Here is a 22,185-nt window from a genome sequence, read left to right as displayed (position 1 = left end):
ATTATTTTATCGCCAAAAAAATCAAGAAATGAAGTGACTACCTTAACACTATAATTGGCTTGCCTCGAATATTGTAAGTTATTTGCTACTAACGATATTCAATTTCGGCTCGCATTAGCCTATAAGGTATTAAGATATTATTGCTATGCACATATACAGCGAAACGTAAACATTCGCTTGTTTATTCGCGGAGTCAACAGGTGGCCATGCATGTACCTAAGTATATAGCTACAAAACGAATACAACCACGCAATAAAATTTTATCTTTTAGATTTCCTCTCCCCTGGTCAACACATTTTACGTACTTTGGCATCGACCTATGTAGTTTGTGCACCGTCAAACGTAAAACTCCATATAGCCCTAGTTAAATTTTTCACTTCTTCCTTTCATAGGAACCTAGTAATAATCCATGGATGGAATAATAATATTTATCATTTATGGATCCCTGGTTTAGTTTACCAAATGAAAAACTTTTCGTATTAAATTAATCGATTATCATTTTAAAGTTAGAATTTTACTTGCTTTCACGCGAAAGATTGTTTGAACACTATGACAGTCACCATGGTTACTATTGTCAATACTCAGAAAATAAGATGATAATACTTGGAAATAGGATCCAGTTGTATATGAAAAATATGCATTTATTTCGTTTATATCATACTTTATCACAATACCATTATCGGCATTCAGCGTATGGGGTAAGTTTATTATTTCCTACACAGCGCTTGCATATGTATATCTCGAATTTGAGACTTTGTAAAATTTTTGTTCAGATTTCATTAATCCAATATCCCTGTTTTATCTTAGTTTAGTACGACATCACGAGTTTTGTTATACATTAGAAATTTCTTTTTCCTTTTTTCTCTTTTACTCCCTAAATATAACCCGTGTTTATGAACTGAAACGAAGAGAGGTCGAAAACAATGAAATTGTTTGTGATGCTCGTTGGACTTAACAACCTGTTGCTAATAAAACACTGCGATATAACATATACAGGTATAGAGTACAAAATCGCCATGCTCTTTCAATAGTTTATTCATTTTCATACCCCAAAAAAGTAAGTTAAAGAGAATGTTCTCGCATTGGGTCTTCAATGTTTTATTTATAATCAATCCGAGAGCGGAAACTTGTTTAATGTTCAAAGTTGTTTTCGTAGTAAGAAATGTTTCAGAATTGTTGCATTTCGTGTTCTTTAGCATTATCAAGGAAAATTTTATATTATTTGCGCTGCATATATATAAACTATTTAGAAATTGGCAATTACAGAAAAAAACACATTATTCAACTCTTAGCTAGCTACTTTCTTATTTTCTACAAATCGTTATAAATCCGTGTTAGCCACACACTTTGTTTGTTCGCTTAGACAACAGGTGGTCATGCAGTTTAGTACAAAATTAAAGTGAAAAATATTAAACTAGAATCAGTTCTATGCAATCAGTTGATATACTGTTATATTTCTAAATAGCTCATTATTTCTACATTTTTTCAAACATCAAATCAGACTGATTGGTTTTCGCGAAACACAAAGTATCAATTTTGTTTTTCTGCATTATATATCGTAGCAATAAATAACCTTGTGAATATGTTTTCAAGAATATACAAAATATTTGTTTGTTTTCATGAACAAGTTCTTTTACGATTTTCTAAATGTTTTGATTTTCTTTAACCTTTTCCCCTGCAAAATTTGAACCTGTACTCACTGCAAATAAACAACTAGGATAGCTATATGCATGCATATAATTTTCCCTTTAAAATAGGGTTGTAATATGTTCCTTGAAATATGTACCTCACCATACCTCAAGACCAAAATTATTTCTGCGCAACAAGTTCATCATCAACTTACCAAAAAATGCACGTTGTTGTTTTTCTTTTCACTCTTTAACGCAGGAAAGGACTGTGTGGCGTCGGAATGACGAAAGACGGAGATATTTCTTCTTTTAAACGGTCCTTGAAAATCCACTTGTTTTGTTGGTTGTTGCTTCAACGAAGTGTTTATAGGCGTTTGGTTTCCCCTGCGGTGACACACGTTTTGAGATGATTTATTAATGCTTTCGGCACGAGCTAGGGTACAAACAATAAGTGGATTGTTAGAATTTTGTTGTTCGTTTATATTTTTCATAGGATACAGCAAACGTATATATAATTCCATTATAAGCATGCCTATATATATGAATCTTCAATTCAATTTTTCCTGTGAAAGAAAACAATTTTATTTCCTTCAATGCATGGTACAACTATGTAACATTGGTTTCCATGGTGACTTTCGTCAATACTTCAAATCATATATATTATTTTGTAGGATCGTATCATATGTGTGAAATATGACATGCATGCATTTATCTTTTGGCACAAAATGATATATGATGCAGATGATGTCTTTGCATGTCATATTTGTGATCAAGGGGTTATATTTTAGACAAAAACCTTAGACAAAAAACAAGTGCAGTTTATATACACGTGTTATGGAAACCGTTTCTATGTAATTTCCAAACATGAATTTCAGAACTCCGTTAGTGAGCTAGTTCATGAAATATTTTCTCGTAAACAATCGAATACATGCACGGCTTTCAAAATCACATCTTCATTGAGCGTTGTCAATAACGCGTTTTTCTGTTTTATTATTTTATATTGGAAAAGATAAGACTTAAAACGTCCCGAAATGCTAGCGTGCGCGCGAAGTGATTATTTACTCCTGCGGTTATTTTTTTACCAACCTGATACTATTTCTATAGCACGTTTTGACGCTCGAAAGACGCGAATGTGGAAGTTGATCGTAGGATACCTGAGCATTCAGCCTATAACCTCAGTTAACTAAACAATTGGCATTAATTCCTAGGAACTATGACCTCTTTCACATAGCACTTATGTAAAACTGATTTGCATCAATTTTTGTACAGTGCCTTTATAACAGGAAAACCACCTGCTGGTTGCGTTTGTTGTTTAGTTATATAATTTGAAAGGATCGAGCAAACTTATAATCGATTTATAATATATGCCTAATGAATGTTCAATATAATTTTTTATGAAAAACATAATAATTTTATTACCTATAATGTATCGTGCACCTTTATTTCCCTGGTGACTTTTGTGAATACTTCAAATCATTTTGAACTAGGATGGTATCATATGTGTGAAATATAACATGCATACATTTATCTTTTGAGAAAATTGCGCAAAAATAACATGTGTTCCAGGTGATGTCTTTGCATATCCTATTTGTGATCAAGGGGTTAGACTTTTCAGGCTAAAATCTTGGACTATAAACAAGTCCAGTTTACACACTTAATTGTTATGGAAACCGTTTCCATGCAATTTTTAAACCTGAATTTCAGAATTTCGTTAGTGACTTATATTTAATAATATTCTTGTATGTTTGCATGGTGTGAGTCAATAAGTAATTTAGCTTGTAGGTACACCACGTAATTATTTAATACTGCAAAGCTTTCGGTCCGTTAACCCCAGCCTTCATCAGTGCAATTACATGAATACACATTTACACGTCACTTAGATATCACGTTAGTCGTGATTTGTTAGCTCGCGCCAATAATTAAACGGTTTTACTTACCAAATAATTATGAAAAAGAAATAGCTCTAATTAATGGGCATGTCCTAAACACGTATTTAGCTAGCAGACATTGGAAAGAGCACGCCACGTACTATTGAGTGGCTTACCCTCTTGGGCGATAGTTACATGTTTATAGATTTCAATAGATTCTCTCATTTTACGAGAGACGGTATACTTATCATTCGCTAAAATGATTTATATTTAGTTCATGAAGTATTTTCTCGTCAACAATCGTGTAGCTACACATGCACGGCTTTCAAAATCACATCTTCTTTGAGCGCTGTCAACAACGTGTCTTTCTCTTTTATCATTTGACATTGCTAAGGCATAATTCTTCTCCAGTGTAATAAATTTTATTCTAAACTTTTGTTGTGAACTGATAAAAAAACTTAAAGCGCTATAAAGATGCGACTATAACGTTCGGAAATGATAGCGTGCGCACGAAGTAATTATTAGGCTACCTCTGCGGTCTTTTTTTATTCAACCTGGTGCTATTTCTAGCCCGAAAGACGCGAATGTGGTAGTCGGTCGTGGGATACCGGGCAATCAGCCTAGCCTCAGTTAATTAAACATATGCCAACACGGAGGAATAAAAACATTTTTGGCTCTTCTCACAACAGTTACGAAAAACTGATTTGCATCAATTTTTTGATAGTGCTGCTTTAGCGAGAAAACCACCTGATAGTTGCCGGAATTAAACAATTGTGAATTTTAGATTTAGCTATTTGCAGGCAGCAGCGGAGCCAGCCTGATGATATTCCCGCGATGCTAATATTTTAGTGCTCATTGACTGCGAAAACAATAGATTTCTAAAGACATGAATAATTATAATAACTCAAAATTTAAATAGCGCGAAAAATCGTCAGGCTGGCTACGCCACTGTTTGCAGGACTACAAGGAGAAGTATATAAATATGCGTATGACGTACCCTGTAACAAACTACTGGCCTTATGCACTGGATAAAGCAACTACATAATTATATATGTATGCATGCAGCCAGAATTAATGAATTTTCAAGCACCAATTTAAAATATTTATGAAATAACGCGAACCCTATGAAGATTCTTTCTGAGTAACTATGTATTTTAATAGCTAGGGCTTCTGTTCCATTAGACTCTGAGTCCTTCCTAAAGTCTTGTGTTGATAGCAATGCCAGTAACTTGTATTTTTCTCAGTCCAAGATGTCTGGAAGCTCATTAATTAATCTTGGTTTTATTTCGTAGTTGTATTTGCTATATCCAGTTTATTATCAGATCTGTGTTCTGCATGTGTATATGTGCAAAACTAAGGAAAAAAACCTGTGATCTGGTAAAAAGTTTGAAACTTATAACATTTCGTAAGTGGGGAAAAAATTTTTGGTGAAGAAGCAAGCATTTGGCATTAACATGATTTGCTTAAGATTATATTCCGGCGATGTTGTCAACATCAGTCGCTCGAGTGGATACGCCAAACGTCAACTTATCACATAGATTTTAATCCTATTTTATCTACTCTATGATTACACTCACAAAGTCTCGGGTTATGGTTTTTCTACCAATCTATGGTTTAATACAATAGTTGTGATTAAAAAAGCACAAAATTTATATTTACATAATTTATGTTTAATATTTCATTTACTCCATTCCAGGCGCAAGTAATTCTCTGATTCGCGATCGCCAACAGTATATTAATTATGCGCATGAAAACGAGACATGGTGTTGGGAAAAAATGTGACACAGCAGTAACCCGCGATACATGCCAGGTCAAGGTTTATATACGTGTTACATGGTTTTCTTGACCGTAATTTGATGGTCCATCTTTCCCTGCATGTCTTTTTTCTCGTACATTATCGTTTGGTATAATTTGCACAACTTGTACATCTTGTCCTGGGTTGTATGACTTAAAAAAGCATATCAATAACGCTGTCCCTAAAAGAAGTCCCCCGATGACGCATGCGGTGGCAATAAGCCAAACTTGGTTATCAAACCGTGAAAAGGCGAGGGAAATAGACAACATTAGGACGTTTTGAAATCCATGAGAAAATTGCAACATATAAATGAGCACTTTTGCTTCAGCGTATTCAAGACTTAACAGAGACTCGGAGATACCAAAGAAAACAGAAAAAGTTAACAATAAACTTATCATCAGATCCATGCATCCGTGGCCGATCGCAAAAATTAAACACGGTGTAACAAAAACTATGTGCACTACAACGATCAAAAACACGAAATATTTCAGCACATAAGCACAATAGATTATGGCGAATAATCTAGACACCAAAGAGAAAAGTTGGGAAAGCAGAAACACCGCTTTGCTTTCAAATTTTAACTCATCCCCGTTCTTTTTATGTCGTGTTATTTCGATGTTTGTGATACTCCAGACCAGTGTTAAAAGAGAAATCAAAGTTGAAAGCAGAGTATACCATGGAAAATACGACTGACGTAACATGATGTAAACTTGAAGACACCACTGCGGTGCAGACTCGGTTACAGCAGCAATATGGTGCAACTGTGCCAGTTCGTAGGAAGATTTTGCGAAGTTGATTTGTTGATCTCGATACTTCATACAATTGTAACAGGGACACGTTTCGTACGTTTGTTTGCATGTCGACCTTTTTAATTCATTCAAGATATTCCACCGCGTAATTTCTTCCTTATATCGGAAAATAATAGAGGTGCATGTGCAGAACGAGAAGGCGCAACATATCTTGCCGCTTGTTTCAGTTTCATTTTCGTTGGAACGTACTGGTCCGGTTTGAAAGCAAGCTGCGAAGTTGATAATAATTATCGGAAGGATGATAAATATCAAAGTTAAAATGAACCACCAGAAGTGGCCATGTTGATACAATTCGACAGCCACAAATATATCGGATCCCACGTCGAAAATATACAACAGCAGCCCAAAGATTAACATCGCTACATCCTTTTTTTCTCCCATTTCTAAAAAAAACAAAGTTGTCTATGAGCCATGTGAAAACTCACAGCGATGGAAGAAAATATGTAAAAAGTTCTTTTGCTTGAATTTGTTTATGTTGCCATGGATGTATTAAGTCTCACGGGGGCTTATATAATCTCACGTTAGTGTTTCATTCAGAGATATATGAATTTATACTCTGATCAGTTTCCACGATTACTGCCAGTGGCAGCCATCACTTCCGGGCTATAAAATTCAATGCTTTCTGTGTTTAGACATTGATAATTTTCCTTTACTCTTGTCTTTCGCTAAATTATTCATGTTTACCAGGAAACGTGAATATTAACAAGTCAACCTCATGTTGCTAATGAAATACTCCGCCGATAACAAGCACATAGCCTACATACGCACGTGACAAAATCCCATCATTTGGTAGTTTATTTATATTTACTATCTTAAATTGCCCGCATGGCATCTGACGTTCTACATCTGGTCTTCACTCCTAGCTTAAAATCGGTTTCTTGCAATTGGAAAAATAACTTAATAAAGTCCAATTTGTTTTCGATGTAAGAAGTGCTTTAAAGTTGTTTCAGGCTGCGCTCTTTTGCATATATAAAGCAAGGAATATCTTTTAGACTATATGCGTGCACTGCATCTGCTATTTAGATTGGCAGAAACTTGCAAAACTGTTCAAACACTCATTATTTCCGTTTTCCGCGTATTGCTAAATCCAAAATAAACACCAGTTTGTTGGCCTAGACAACAGGTGGTCGCCCACAGAAGAACAAAACATGTATAAAATTATCAAGGCGTGAAATATCAACTTATACACTTTTTTGTGCCATAAGACTTATTTTTTTCTTATAATGTCTGTTCACATAGCTAGATTATATAAGGTTTCGCGCTGTTCTGTACTGCGTATACTGTAGCGACGAAACTTGGAAACAAAGGCAAGAGAGTGTACGATTTGTTTTGTATGTTAGCCAATTTCATAAACAGACCCTTTGACGATTTTCTGGATAATTTGAGTTTTTAAACATCTTCCCAAGCATGTAGCCTCCATCTTCTATTTGCTATGATATGCCTCACTTTTTGTGCTTAAGGAAACCTGCACGTTTAATTCTTGTTCTTTCAAGAATCACCTTTTCCGTTGCGGAAAGCCTAACATCTCCCACACAATCCATTCAGTAAACTTACCCAAATACCACCAAAACTAGCTTCGACTCTCGCTTCAACCCATAATTAAAGAAACTCTTTGGACGTGGAAAATATGAATATGCGGTCGGCGATTTCACTTCTCTCGTACGGTCCTTGAGAGACCTTGTTTGCTGTTGCGTCAACGAAATGTTTTGGTTGTTTAGTTTTCGCGGCGGCCACATTCCTTGTTTTGAATGTTTTATTAATGCTTTTGCGTAAGCCCAAATATTGAATAAATTGAATAATTGAATAAATAAATGGTTGTTAAAGTGCTCATAAGAAAAATACGGTTTGATTTCATTTCGCTAAAGCTAAGAATTCTGTCTCGGTATTCCTTTAAGTGGAAGTGATCATAACAGTGTGAAGTCCTCAGATAGAAGTCTTGCCCATATTTCACATGTTTTCGATTTTTTGACCAATCTTAATTAGAAAAAGCGAGGATACAGTGTCAAAATCATGCGATTTTAAGCTTTTTCCGAGTCCTTTGGAAAAGTATTTTCCCCATTTTGGACCAGGGAAGGGACTGGACCCTAACCGCTGCTAATCTTCTTGTTGTTGTTGTAATTGTTGTTAGAAGGCGACGCTTTTTAAAAAAACCCTAAGGTTCTACCATTACTTGTTTGATCGGACTGAAACTTGGCAAAATTATTCTAAGCAATATTCCGCATCGATTCCCAGAATTTTTACTTTTGACCTTTGAAGCAAGTTACAAGCAATTCTTGACTATATTTGCAGCAAATAAGGAGTAAGGAATAATAGAGTAAGGAAATAACATCCTAAAACAACCTCTAATAGGTATATACGAGATTAGATTTGAGCCCGTCTCTATTTCTAAGTATAAGACTACAGTTAAAAAGTCCATTATATGAACGAAACTCTCCGATATTTCGCTGATGTTTTACCTCTACTGTGCAATATGAATCCGTCGAAACTCTAGCTCTTATAATGTAAGCGTTTGGTGACACTTTTTCTAATCAAAACGTGTTCATTGTTTATGTTTATACATACTTTCAGTTAAATTACTACCAGACTTTCTAACACAGAAATATGTAAGCGATGTCTGTTTCCCTTGTTTATACTCTACAACAAGAACTGTTGTCATTTTTCTAAGGGCTATTTGCAGTGTACAATCACATTGCACTTTAGGAGAGGCTGGGCTGCTTAGTTCCCATCACGACCCCAGCAAAGCAGTTTTCCTAGAGTATGAAAACCGTATTCACTCTTAGAACCAGTGTCTCCAAATCGCAGCTGTGTGACAGGTAACGTACTTCTGTCGATAAGAAAGCCACTGTCTTCATGTGATACACCATTGTTTTTATAGCAGTTACAGACCTGACCTTTAATTGCACAGCTGTTGTTCATTCCACAGGCACATTTTTCACTGTCAGCAGCTGCTCCTCCCCAGTAATTCATCTTCTTTCCTTGTCGAGAAACCCACCAGGATGTCTCGTGTAACAGATTTGCATTATGACACTCGTATTTAATAAACTGTTCGCAGTTTCTTGATTGGTTTATGATTGCGACAATCTGCTCCAAAGTGATTTCGTATTTGACATTCCTCACGTACTTACCTTCTCCTTCAAATCCTGAAACATAAGTTCTCGCTTCACTGTCGTGCGAGATTACTGTGACACCAACGCCGTCCTTCGAAGTCATGTCGCAGAAAATAGGAAATGACGATGAGTTCAAATTCTGAGGATTGATTGGATATCTTCCAGTGGTAAGGCTGGGGTAGTTCTTGCGAAGTGAAGAACACGTGACATTTTGATGAAAAGGGTCTAAAAGAGGTAAAGAAACCACAGATGAACCAGAGTTGATAGAAATATATACTGCGGATTAAAACATTTAGGGGTTTTCCATTGAGCAAATAGTTTTTCTCTTCTGTGCCTACTATACCTGACCACCCTGGTAGAAATTAAATGTCAAATTCATGCATACTAATCTGAAACTTTAGATAGCGACGAAAAATCTCTGGTATGATTCTGGGCTATGCCATTTATGCATGGTATTATTGTAAATTTCTACAAACGTTAAAAGTCTAAGTAAACTATCGGGCATGGGGACATCCATCTAATTTCTAATTGCTATGAGTTCTAGCTGGCTGCAACCTATTAATCCTATTTCAAATATGGATTTTCTTAAAAGGCAATATAACTCAATACAGTAAAGCACTGTATATTTTTAGATTTTTAACTACTTATAGCAACTTACCAGATTTGCCATCTCCTACGTTGATCTAACAAAAAACGAAATTATATCCTTCAAAGCCATTTCTATTGTTTTTGTCTTAACTGTTAACCATCAAGCCGATTAAATTAAAAGGGGACTTGCCTCAAATGATTCAGCTTTATAAGTTAGCTTCTGCGGCCAAACAAACATCAGTGACAGTTATCGTTCTATAATTTTATTTTACCTCAATAAAACTTTCATAATATGTCCATACTCCGAACGAGCTTCCGTCATATCTTGCCTTTTTCCTCTTGCTCAGTTGGCAGTTTATTCCATACTCACCATTGATTTTTTGCCTGTAATTGAATCCGGTACATTTGTCTTCGATGAGACAATAGAACGAGCAATCTGTCGCCTCGAGAACTTGTAGACTGCGAATGATATCTGCTGTGTGTAGTGGGCCGTTTGCTAAAGTATAAAGAGTAAAAAAATCTTGATCGCCACCTGTTTCGAAACTGCGACGAAAAAAAATTATTATTCGTTGGATGTTGCCGCGCATTAACCGAAAAAAATGGGCTGTCTTGTGGAAAGTGGCTGTCTTTAGTGTCTTATTTCATTAAGTAGTGCGAGGAATTGCAAGCTAACTAATTATAAATTCAACTTGTTGATTATACCAAAACGCAACGCGCGACGCAATCATTTTTATTACGGTGGATTCCGCTGTCATCTTTTCTCATAAACGCAGTCACATTACCTAACAGACTATTCCACCTACGTTATGACTGTTAATTTTAAAAGCTCGCAATTTATCGTTTTTCACATCCTACCTTCGTGTACATTTCTGAAGAATTTCTGAACCGACTCCACGTGATTACTATATTCAGTCGCAAACGCCGGTTTCAAAGTCAATATTGCTATCAATATGAACAAAGCCAACATATTGGGGGGTTTTGATATTAATAAAATCTGAAAATAAAAACATTCTCTTAATATTAATACAAGTCAATTTTACCGTTCCAGGCAAAACATTGACGTCTGTACAATATAACCATGAACTTTTTTACTCTTGTCGTCTGCAATAACCTTTAAATTTTGTCAAATTTAGGTTTAATCTATTATATTGAAAAAGTATTCTAAATGCCAAATATAAAATAAAAATACTAGCAGTAAATATATAACATAAAAGACGAAATATACCAAAACACCTATATAAGAACTAAGATCAGTAATTCTTTTAATCAATTTATGCCTTCAATTTGCAAGATGATTGCCTACAGATCGCAAGCGAGGTGATTGTATTGATTTTGTAAGTCGGATTAGTTTTTAATAAGCGTCTGACTTCGCGTAAACTCATTGGAGATTGCTTCCTCTGAATTTGTTTCGCTCACGACCTGACATTTCCTTAATTTTTGCTCTACTGTTTCTAGTAATTGTTTGAGCTGTATATTCATCTTTTCATTTCGCTTTTATTTGCTGTACCGCACCCATCTCCGATAAACACACGGGCTTCTAATCTTCCTGCTCGTCTTCTCGATATATTACATTTTAATTTTCCGGCATTTTAGTGAAAATAATTTTTAGTCAGCTTTGAAATTTACTGAATTTGAAAACGTGAAAAACGTAGTACTACATGCTCGTAGAGCATGCTCGAAAGGAATGCTCCTAAGGCATGCTCGTAAAACATGCTCGCGTATAAAGGAGAGAATATATTAATATCGCTCCAGCTATACAGTACGATAGAAAAAACTATTGTGAATAAACTAATATAGCTTACGCGACTTTCAACAATACAGTAATGTAGGTATCTCGTCACAAAGAATGCCAGTTAACATAAACACCTTGCCAGCCAACGCAAGAATAAATTTTTACGAACGAATTAATTTAGACAAGTCGTCCTGTGTGTGCACCACGGTGGTTTGCGTATTTGAGCAGGGATCGTGTGAAACGTCTGTTTATCAATTAACGCTTGCATCTGTTCAGTTACAAATTATGCATGATATATAATGGTAAAAAATAGGAAAGACAATTTATTATATGGATAGGGGTATTTTACTGAGAACTAAAACACTCGTAGAACTCATACGTCACTACATCCGGGACCAGGTGTGCGTATTTTCCGTATGTCCCGTTTAGGGGTGACATAACGAATTTCAAAAATTTTCCCGCCATTTTCTTTGTTGTTGTGAAGATACAAATGACCTTTGGTTCGTATATAAAACGAAATTAACGTTAGAAATACAAACAAAAACACATAAGACATCCTTAGATAAGGAAAAATTAGTCTACTTTAATGTTTAGGTTATAATTTAAAAAATATTTGCTTTTATAATGGTCTTCCGCGGCTAATTTTCTTGTCGCCTTTGTGTGTATTTTTTGCACTTATAATTTAGTCCATATAATTTTCTTGTCGCCTTTGTGTGTATTTTTTTCACTCATAATTTAATCCATATAATTTTCTTGTCGCCTTTGTGTGTATTTTTTCACTCTAAATTTAGTCCATATGATAAACAGAACATTACACGGTTTGCTCGAAGATATGGATTTTATGTTCTCGTACGTGGCAGGAACCATATCTCACTCGTTCGCTGCGCTCACTCGTGAGATATTGTTCTTGCCACTCGAACATAAAATCCATATCTTCTCGCAACCGTATAATATCCTCTATATATGGAACAGAAATAAACCGCTTAGACGGCAGGTTGTTCTGACAATCTGCACTCAAAGTAATTATATTAAAGCACCTGGCCAACCTAGCACAATTGAGCTGTAAGATGAACGTTTTGAAGTTATGTTGAGCTAGCTACTATAATATACATTTAGAATATACCCGACTATTGCCTATTACAAATCCTACATTCTGATTGGTACTCAACCATTGTCTATTCGTGATGGTGAACGTTTGGGAAAAATTCGCTCGCGCGACCGTATAAAATTCAATTCATTAAATTATTTTTCGGTGTAATTGCGGTGTATCGATTATTTTCTCTAAATTAATATATCTAGGTTAATAAGACAACTCGCCTTCGTTGTCTATGAGCAAATAGTCAACAAAGGCGAAGCCAACTCGGACTCGTTGTCTTATTGTTAATTACTACCACATATATACTAGCTACAACTGCTATTACAATTACCACTACCACCAATACTACTCTTATGCACGACTATCACGATTGGTGGTATTTGATGAAAGGCTCGCGTGAAACGTTTGTCACTATATTCACCGCAGACAACGCTTGTGTTTATAGTTATATATTATGCATGATGTAAAGGTAAAAATAGGAAAGACGATTTATAAATGGAACAAAATATATCACTTAGCATGACAATGGATAACAGGCTGCAGGTTGTCGTGTCAATCTATACTCAACCGCTATTACAATAGCGCCTGCACAATCTAATTTGAAGTAGTACGGTTTGAAGTTATAGACAGGTCCTATACTGGTGCATTTGCAAGTGCAAATACAACTATAAATACAACTATAAATACAAATATAAAACTACATCTGGCTACTTTGTAAACTCAGTAAGCTACGATGCATTCCACTAACTAGTTGAAGTCAAACTAAAAGTTGTTTGATACGTGCATGGAACCAACGGGGCAGAACCAGCGAAACGCGACGTAAAGGTTTCGTGAAAATCATTCCACATCATATTGTAGTTTATTAAAAAAAGGGCTTGTATTTTAGTATAGTGAATATGCCAAAAGAGAATGTGTGTTGCAAACTGCTTAATCAGACTAATTTTACGTTCGGTATTTATAAGAATTTGCCTTGTTTATGATAGATGTTTAGTTTAGATTTCTTAGGTCCACTCAGCATGCTAACTAAACTGCTGTTTGTAGAAAAGCGCATGCATTTTTCAGCCGGGTCAATATTTAGGTTTCATTCTCACGTGCGTTTATTGTTGTGCGCAATTCATCAATAATATATTTTTCCTCCCTGGGACAGTAAATGGTCTCCTCAATTTCTTGTGAGGGATAATGATTATTTTCAAGCCAAAACCTTATTTATTAGGCACATTCTTTTTTCTCCATCTTTTTGCATTTAAGGAGTTTCATATAGATATGTATGAAATTTGATTAATAAAATGAGTTCGAATAAGATTAAGAAGAATAAATATTTGTTTTGCATGTGTTGAAATATTTCAAAGACTAAATTTAGACGCATATATTATTAATAATTCACGTTAGAATAAATTATAGAATTATTACAGACAGTTTGCTAGACGGGAGAGCTGTTGCATTGTTGGGAGCGATTAAATGGAGTCATTTCAGCCCTAGTTGCGGGATAAAAATTCAGCCCGGGATTTTTTTGAAACGCTGATAAAATATACCTCGCGATTATAGAGAGAATAATACATGGATGCGCGGAAATATGGGATTTATTTCGAGTGATGGAAATGATATCGAACGAGTGAGCGCAGCAAACGAGTGATAGGCGGTAGTTACGTCTCTAAGACTCACGTAAAATGAATTTTAAAGGCTGCATGACTTCCGTTTTAGACTAATTTCTTACCTCGGCGATAAAAAGGACATTTTCTGAAAGAGCTTACTAAAATAAGTAAAAGTGCAAACGTTAACTGCGAATTGTTGTAAATTATGGGAAATATAGTCATGCGAAGTTCACGAATTCTGTATACTTTTGTATAATACCGATGCCCACCAACTTTTCTAAAAAGATAAAGATGTGTGCCCCTTTTTTGCCCAAAAGATGTTCTCTTTGATTCAATAAACTTGCCTTTCTTAGGATAAGTCATTAACCCGGGTGCTCACAGCTATTGTCATAGAAACGAAATTTCATTTTATTCATGTTTATTTATCTTATTTATGTATATTTATTTATACACGTAAACCAGTGACGTCAACCTAGTATTATGCGCCCGCGATGCGCAAGAAAATTTCCTTAAGGAAGTAGTGTAATAAAAATTTACATTTAAAGTGCAACAAAGTTTTAAGAGTTAGTTTAATAATAATAATATAAATAGAGATATAAAACACGACTGTATTTTTGGTTTTACTTCAAAATCGATACAATTTGTTTGTGATTTCGTACCTTGGAATTGAAGATGTTATGGCAGTGTTGCTGGTAGCTAATAACATGTGCCATTGGTGTTTGCACACGGAATTTAAAAGATTTAAAAGGCATTGTTGATACTTACATATTTGTGATCTGGAAAGAGGTTAGTCTGAAATTTTATTTAGTGAGTGAACAAAAATTTTACATACAAACAAAAGATTACATACAGCCCATGTTGTCTACTTCACATTAGTCCCTCGAATGGATACACTAAACGTCGGTCTATCATTTAGAATTATAGGCTTATTAATTAACATCATAAAACAACGCTAGCAGCTAAGCAAATGTCTAATAATAAACTAAAATTTCCGATATTTCGGATATGTTGTTTGCAACAATTCAAAACTATTTCATGCGTTTGGTGAACACTTAATTTGTTACGTGCATTTATTGCATATCCATATATATTAACACATACTGCAGGTTATAACTGCCAATTATTACTACAAGATCACACTAGGATACGTGCTATCTACATTTATTTCCCACTAAAATTTATTTATAATCGGCAACAAGAACAAATGTTTTCCAAGTCTTCATTACAGAGACACAGTGTTTAGACGCCATCGTGACCCCAGCAAAGCATCTTCCCAAGAGTATGAAAGCCGTATTCTTCAGTATCGCCAGTATCCCCAAATCGAAGCTGGCTAACTGGCAAAGTGTTTCTGTCGCTGAGAAAACCACTGTCTTCATGAAGAACGTATTCGTTTGCAGCACAATTACAGATTCCGCCCCCAACACAGCTGTTGTTCATTCCACACGCACATTTTCCACTGTCGACAGCTGCTCCTCCCCAGTAATTCATTTTCTTTCCTTGTCGAGAGACCCACCAAGAATGCGATTTATACAATATAAACGCACGATGACACTCGTATTTGATAAACTGTTCGCAGTTTTTCGAATGGTTTATGATTGCCACAACCTGTTCTAATGTGATTTCATATGTGACATTCTTTACGTATCCACCATGCGGTTCAATTCCTGAAACATAAGTTCTCGCTTCACTGTCGTGCGAGATTACTGTGACACCAACGCCGTTCTTCGAAGTCATATCGCAGAAAATAGGAAAAGGTGGTGAACTTGAATTCTGGGGATTGATGTAGTAGGTTCCGTCAGGAAGGCTGGGATATTTTTCACGGAGAGTGGCACATGTGAAATTTTGTTGATTTTGAGTTGATGAGGTCTCGATCTAAAAATGAAAATAATTATATGTCCTCAGTTATATCTATCTTTTTTCATAAAGGGTTTCGTGAAGGAAAGGTTTTGAGGATTGGGGGGGGGGAAGCAGATAACAATTTGTGAGCAAATGCATCACTACTGTCTTAAACACAGACTTCAAGCACTGTTTGCCGACGTTATATAAATTATACACACTTGAACACAGTCAGTTGGCGGAACGTAAAAACACCCCAGGTAGGTAACTCGATCAACAAAGCGTTGTAAAACGGCACTTCTATTGATCCAGAAGTCGGCAGACAGTGGGCATGCAACATCCAGGGTAACGGCAATTATAGGTGTCGTACTTTTGCTATAAAATTATGTATTTTATAGTAAAAGTTAATAGCCATTATTGTTTAAAGTTATATTTAAATTAGTTTATGTGCAAATCATCATGATCAGAAGTTTCTAGTAATGCAAAGTCGTCGGAAGAGTCGGCTGCAGACGAGAGCAACTGGCTTTCGCCAATAGCCAGGAATGACTTTTTTGCTAAGCACATATAGCTCTAGTGTGCGCTGGCCTTTAGGTGTGAAATGCCGCTCGACTTCTTACTTAATATATTAAAAAGAAAATGCCGCCGCGTACTCTTATATATTAAGCCAGCTGAATTAAGAGAAGTTCCCTAAATTATTCCTAATAAATCGATTTTTGCAATATGTTTCCGTTAATTTAAGTGTTTGGAGGAAATAAGGTTAATTTACATGCAGCTTAATTAAAACACCGCGAAATTTTGTTTATATTTAATTTAGAAAGTCGGCGGACCCTTAAAAGCCTACACAGACAAGACGCCATGCATGGGACAACGCGCGACGCGAATTTTCAGTTTTCAGAAGCATCTCTATTGCACCAAAGAAGTCAAATTATGTTGTCGTTAAGTAATATGCAAGAGCATATACAATAGGATAAAATTTATTTGCTTTTAGGAAATGAAAAAAAGTCGCAACGCGTTGCCAAATTGCGTCCTGTGAATGTGCGCCTTTAGTGAAAATATAATAAAATTGATCGGTCAAAAAAGCTTGAATGTTCAATAATAACAACAACCGATGACCGAGTATCAGAGTCGCGAGCTAGCTATGTCCACGTTTGAATTTCCCACAGGCGCAATAATATTATTAGCTACGATAGATCGCTGACATTCAAGGATCGTTGGCAGTCAAGAGCTGGTGAAAATAAATAGTCTGCAGCGCAATTTTTTAAATTCAAAGTAGCTAAATTCTGAAACTATATGTATAACACTTGATATCTGCGTTGTGCATCGCCTTCAAGAAAACCAGTGCGTGACTTGAGCGAACGTCGAATTTCTATCCATAACGGGATCGAGCCGAAGTCAAATAATCCAAATTATAACAACACATATATCGACACTGAACCAAGCAAGTCCGATTCCTTTTAAAACACAAAACACGCTTTTTTCCGCAATTGTTATTTATGTATCTGCACATTGAATTTTCTGTTTGTAAAGTATTTCGACACAGTTCATGAGATTCTGCAGCAATGACCGCTGCTTCTAATATTTTAAGTGGGCGCTCAGAAGGTTCGCATTTGACTTTGACTTTATACAATGAAAACAATTTGTAGGTAAATTTTCTTTAACTCTGAATAAACATGGCAATATTTTTACTTACAGGTTTAATGATCACAAGATGGTTGAATTCGTAGTTTGTTTCTTCTTCATCATCGGTTCTTGCCTTAGCTGTTTTGTAGTTGAGTTCACAGCGACCTTTATCTGCGCCAGAGGTTTTGTAGTTGATTGACGCACATGATTCATGACGAGCGCAAAGCAAACCACATTCAAACTCAAACTCTGCCTGTTTTGTTTCGATGACATGATTCGCCAAGTATTTTTGCTTATTTTTTCGAAAGACGACTTGCTTCGAGCATTCGCCGAGCACGAAAACGAGGAATGGAACAGCAAAGCTTAGAAAGATTCTCATTGCGGCAATTGTTTAAAGCTCATAAAGTCATGAACTGTTAGTTTTATAGTTAACAGACGGTTGATCTTAATTAGTTATAAAGTAATTATACTCCTCAAAGAGTCGATTTCGTTGCGCACTGTGATTGGCTGCTGGATTCCTGTTTTTTACTCTAAATTTCGAATGTGTATAATAAAAACATTAAGCCGCCGTAAAATTTTTTTTTGTATGCAAATTACTGTTTGTACAAAATGTCATATTTAATCGTTAACTAAATTAATTTTAAACCCCGTTTACACTACAGTCAATTTATTGTCACGGCACGGCTAAAAGGATACGCGTTACCTAACTTTATTAGTGTTCAGGCTAACAATAAACCTGGTTTTTAATCAGTCAAAACTCAAAACCTGCGACAAGTTTTCGAGCTGTGCAATTCAACAAAGTGAAAAACGAAAGACTACGAAGTATTACGTTCTAAACATTAATGCGTTAACTGGCTTACGTAACTAACTTTTCTGCTTTAAATACTAGTTTTTCTTCAGTTAACTTTGTCTGAATTGTTGCGAACATTTAATGGTGATTAAAACTCCTTCTTATTTGACCTAGTGTCGCTCTGTCGTGCACGAAATATTATTTCGGGAGAGGCAAAACTTAAATATTTCAGCAAGTACCGTTAATGGAACCAATCACCCCCCCTTTCCAAATTGAAAACAGGGCTATTGGCAGGGGGGTGAATCTTCCAATTACGGTACTTCCCAAGAGACGATTCCACTTTCGATTTAGCTTCAATTCTCGTACATAATTAAAAAAACTCTTTGGACGTGGAAAATATGAATATGCGGTCGGCGATTTCACTTTTCTCGTACGGTCCTTGAGAGACGTTGTTTGCTGTTGCGTCAACGAAATGTTTTGGTTTTTAGTTTTCGCGGCGGCCACATTCCTTGTTTTGAATGATTTATTAATGCTTTTGCGTACGACCAATTAGAATTGAATAAAAAATGGATGTTAAATCGCCCATAAGAAAAATACGGTTTGATTACATTTTGCTAAAGCTAAGAATTCTGTCTCGATATTCCTTTAAGTGGAAGTGATAATAACAATGTGAAGTCCTCAGATAGAAGTCTTGCCCATATTTCACATGTTTTGGATTTTTTCACCAATCTTAATTAGAAAAAGCGAGGATACAGTGTCAAAATCATGGGATTTTAAGCTTTTCCGAGTCCTTTGGAAAAATTGTTATTAGGGGTGACGCTCTTTAAAAAAACCCTAAGGTTCTACCATTACTTGTTTGATCGGAATGAAACTTGGCTCAATTATTCTAAGCAATATTCCGCGTCGATTGACGGAGTTCGAATTTTTACTTTTGACCATTGAAGAAAGTTACAAGCAATTCTTATGACTATATTTGCAGCAAATAATATATACATATCATTAATATTCAGCCTATAATATAAGTAAACGCAAACGATTTGAAATACATTGTCCTCTCCATTGTTGTAAATACAATGCAGTTCAGAAACTCGGTCACGCAGTTCCTGGTCCACTATAGTACGATCGTACTTGTTTGTTTGCGAATTGAGATTGCAAAGGTTTCTTGATTTTAACACGAAAACTACCTGTTGGTTGCAGCCGTTTGACAATTATTTTACTATTGGGGTGTTTGCTGACTCATCGCGGGCGCAATGTCCGTAAACTTTGCTGCTGTTTTTAATTTAATAAATAGAGTAAGGAAATAACATCCTAAAACAACCTCTAATAGGTATAAGAAATGAGATTTGAGCCCGTCTCTGTTTCTATCTATTAGACTACAGTTAAAAGTCCATTAAATGAACAAAACTTTACGATATTTTGCTGAACTTTTACCTGTACTGTGCAATATGAACTCATTGAAACACAGAAATATGCAAGCGATATCTTTTTCCTACTAAATTTGTTTATACTCTACAACAAGAACTATTGTCATTTTTCTAAGGGCTCTTTGCAGTGTGCAATCAGATAGCACTTTAGGAGAGGCCCGCCTGCTTAGTTGCCATCACGACCCCAGCAAAGCAGTTTTCCTAGAGTGTGAAAACCATATTCTTTCTCCAAACCAGTGTCTCCAAATCGCAGCTGTGTGACGGGTAACGTGCTTTTGTCGATAAGAAAGCCACTATCTTCATGTAGTATACCATCGTTTTGACAGCAGTTACAGACCTGACTTCTATCTGCACAGCTGTTGATCATTCCACAGGCACATTTTCCACTGTCGACAGCTGCTCCCCCCCAGTAATTCATTTTCTTTCCTTGCCGGGAAACCCACCAGGATGTGCCATAGAGTAACAGATCTGCATTGTGGCACTCGTATTTAATAAACTGTTCACAGTTTCTTGATTGGTTTATGATCGCGACAACCTGCTCCAAAGTAATGTTATATGTGACATTCTTCACGTACGATCCTTTTTCTTCAAATCCTGAAACATTAGTTCTCGCTTCACTGTCGTGCGAGATTACTGTGACACCAACGCCGTTCTTCGAAGTCATGTCGCAGAAAATAGGAAATGGTGGTGAGCTCAAATTCTGAGGATTGATTGGATAGATTCCAGTGGTAAGGCTGGGGTAGTTCTTGCGAAGTGAAGAACATGTGACATTTTGATGAAAAGGGTCTAAAAGAGGCAAAGAAACCACATGCAGATGAACCAGAATTGATAGAAATATATGCTGCTGATTAAAACATTTAGGGGTTTCCCATTGGGCAAATAGTTTTTCTTTTCTGTGCCTACTATACCTGACCACCCTCGCAGAACTTAAATATCAAATTCATGCATAATAATCTGAAACTTTAGATAGCGACGAAAAATCTCTGGTATGGTTCTGCACTATGCCATTTATGGTATTATTGTAAATTTCTATAAACGTTAAAAGTCTAATCGGCCATGGGGACATCCATCTAATTTCTAATTTCTATGAGTTCTGGCTGCAACGTAATTCATATAAGGATTTTCTTAAAAGGCAATAATTATAACTCAATACAATAAAGCCCTGTATATTGTTAGATTTTTAACTATTTATAGCAACTTACCAGATTTGCCATCTCCTACGTTGATCTAACAAAAAACGAAATTATATCCTTCAAAGCCATTTCTATTGTTTTTGTCTTCACTGTTAACAATCAAGCCGATTAAATTAAAAGGGGGCTTGCCTCAAATGATTCAGCTTTATAAGTTAGCTTCTGCGGCCAAACAACCATCACTGACAGCTATCGTTCTATAATTTTGTTTACCTCAATGAAACTTTCATAATATGTCCATACTCCGAATGAGGTTCCGTCATATCTTGCCTTTTTTCCCTTGCTCAGTTGGCAGTTTATTCCATACTCAGCATTGATTTTTTGCCTGTAATTGAATCCGGTGCATTTGTCTTCGATGAGACAATAGAACGAGCAATCTGTCTCCTCGAGAACTTGGAGACTGCGAATGATATCTGCTGTGTGTAGTGGGCCGTTTGCTAAAGTAAAAAAGTAAAAAATCTTGATCGTCACCTGTTTCGAAACTGCAACCGAAGACTAAAAATAGTATTCGCTGGACGTTGCCGCGCATTAATAAAAAATGGGCTGTCTTGTAGAATGGATTGCGTTAACGAGGGTAAACTCCTGCATAAACTAAAGGCTAAAAAATCGAAACTTCTCATCCATGAGAAAATATCTCCTAAAAGATGCGTTCGGGTATACGCTATACGAAATTTACCAGGAGTATTAAACGTTTTGGGTGACCTCGTATATTCTGCAGGTGTTTAAAACTGCACGTAAAATAAACAGATTTTATTTTTCCTAATACTAAAAACTTCAAAGATAGACTAAGTTTTGTAAAAGGTAATTACAATGCTAATAATACTGAAACCAAAGTTGTCGCAAACCACCTCATGAATTAGTGCGACGAATTTGCAAGCAAGCTAATTATAAATTCAACTTGTCGATTTTACTAAAATACAACACGCGACGCAATCATTTTTATTACGGTGGACTCCGCTGTCATCTTTTCACATAAACGCAATCACATTACCTAACAGACTATTCCACCTACGTTATGACTGTTAATTTTAAAAGCTCGCAATTTATCGTTTTGCACATCCTACCTTCGTGTACATTTCTGAAGAATTTCTGAACCGCCTCCACGTGATT

The 22,185-nt window shown here is 35.9% G+C and overlaps 4 protein-coding genes across 4 annotated transcripts; all 4 read right to left on the bottom strand.

The window, feature by feature from the left end:
* Positions 1–5,026: 5,026 nt before the first annotated feature.
* Positions 5,027–7,797, bottom strand: LOC114526031 (XK-related protein 6-like). The gene is made up of 2 exons (XM_028547525.1): positions 7,655–7,797; positions 5,027–6,483 (listed from the first exon to the last, which is right to left on the bottom strand). Exon 2 carries the CDS (start codon positions 6,479–6,481, stop codon positions 5,315–5,317), a length of 1,167 nt encoding a protein of 388 aa, XP_028403326.1. The 5' UTR covers positions 6,482–6,483; positions 7,655–7,797; the 3' UTR covers positions 5,027–5,314.
* A 933-nt stretch (positions 7,798–8,730) lies between these two features.
* On the bottom strand, positions 8,731–10,274 carry LOC114526032 (neurexin-4-like). Its single transcript, XM_028547526.1, has 3 exons — positions 10,068–10,274; positions 9,866–9,890; positions 8,731–9,432 (listed from the first exon to the last, which is right to left on the bottom strand). The coding sequence occupies exon 3, from the start codon at positions 9,308–9,310 to the stop codon at positions 8,816–8,818; it is 495 nt and encodes a 164-aa protein (XP_028403327.1). The 5' UTR covers positions 9,311–9,432; positions 9,866–9,890; positions 10,068–10,274; the 3' UTR covers positions 8,731–8,815.
* Positions 10,275–15,454: 5,180 nt separating this feature from the next.
* On the bottom strand, positions 15,455–18,050 carry LOC114525906 (neurexin-4-like). The gene is made up of 2 exons (XM_028547365.1): positions 17,742–18,050; positions 15,455–16,087 (listed from the first exon to the last, which is right to left on the bottom strand). Exons 1-2 carry the CDS (start codon positions 18,048–18,050, stop codon positions 15,455–15,457), a joined length of 942 nt encoding a protein of 313 aa, XP_028403166.1.
* Positions 18,051–20,051: 2,001 nt separating this feature from the next.
* On the bottom strand, positions 20,052–20,609 carry LOC114525905 (neurexin-4-like). The gene has a single exon (XM_028547364.1). It carries the CDS (start codon positions 20,547–20,549, stop codon positions 20,052–20,054), a length of 498 nt encoding a protein of 165 aa, XP_028403165.1. The 5' UTR covers positions 20,550–20,609.
* Positions 20,610–22,185: the final 1,576 nt, after the last annotated feature.

This window comes from Dendronephthya gigantea, unplaced genomic scaffold (assembly GCF_004324835.1).
Source record: "Dendronephthya gigantea isolate DGI-Jeju-01 unplaced genomic scaffold, DenGig_1.0 000036F, whole genome shotgun sequence".
NCBI classification, from domain to species: domain Eukaryota; kingdom Metazoa; phylum Cnidaria; class Anthozoa; order Malacalcyonacea; family Nephtheidae; genus Dendronephthya; species Dendronephthya gigantea.
The sequence above is the reverse complement of the archived record's forward strand: the minus strand, read 5'-3'. Positions and strand labels throughout refer to the sequence as shown.

What these genes read in the sequence shown, in the direction of transcription:
- LOC114525905 (XM_028547364.1), bottom strand. Translation starts at nt 20,549, where the DNA reads ATGACTTCGAAGAACGGCGTTGGTGTCACAGTAATCTCGCACGACAGT.
- LOC114526032 (XM_028547526.1), bottom strand. Translation starts at nt 9,310, where the DNA reads ATGACTTCGAAGGACGGCGTTGGTGTCACAGTAATCTCGCACGACAGT.
- LOC114525906 (XM_028547365.1), bottom strand. Translation starts at nt 18,050, where the DNA reads ATGAGAATCTTTCTAAGCTTTGCTGTTCCATTCCTCGTTTTCGTGCTC. An exon ending in ATCTTGTGATCATTAAACCT is followed by an intron (nt 16,088 to 17,741) that starts GTAAGTAAAAAT and finishes TTTCATTTTTAG; the next exon opens with ATCGAGACCTCATCAACTCA.
- LOC114526031 (XM_028547525.1), bottom strand. Translation starts at nt 6,481, where the DNA reads ATGGGAGAAAAAAAGGATGTAGCGATGTTAATCTTTGGGCTGCTGTTG.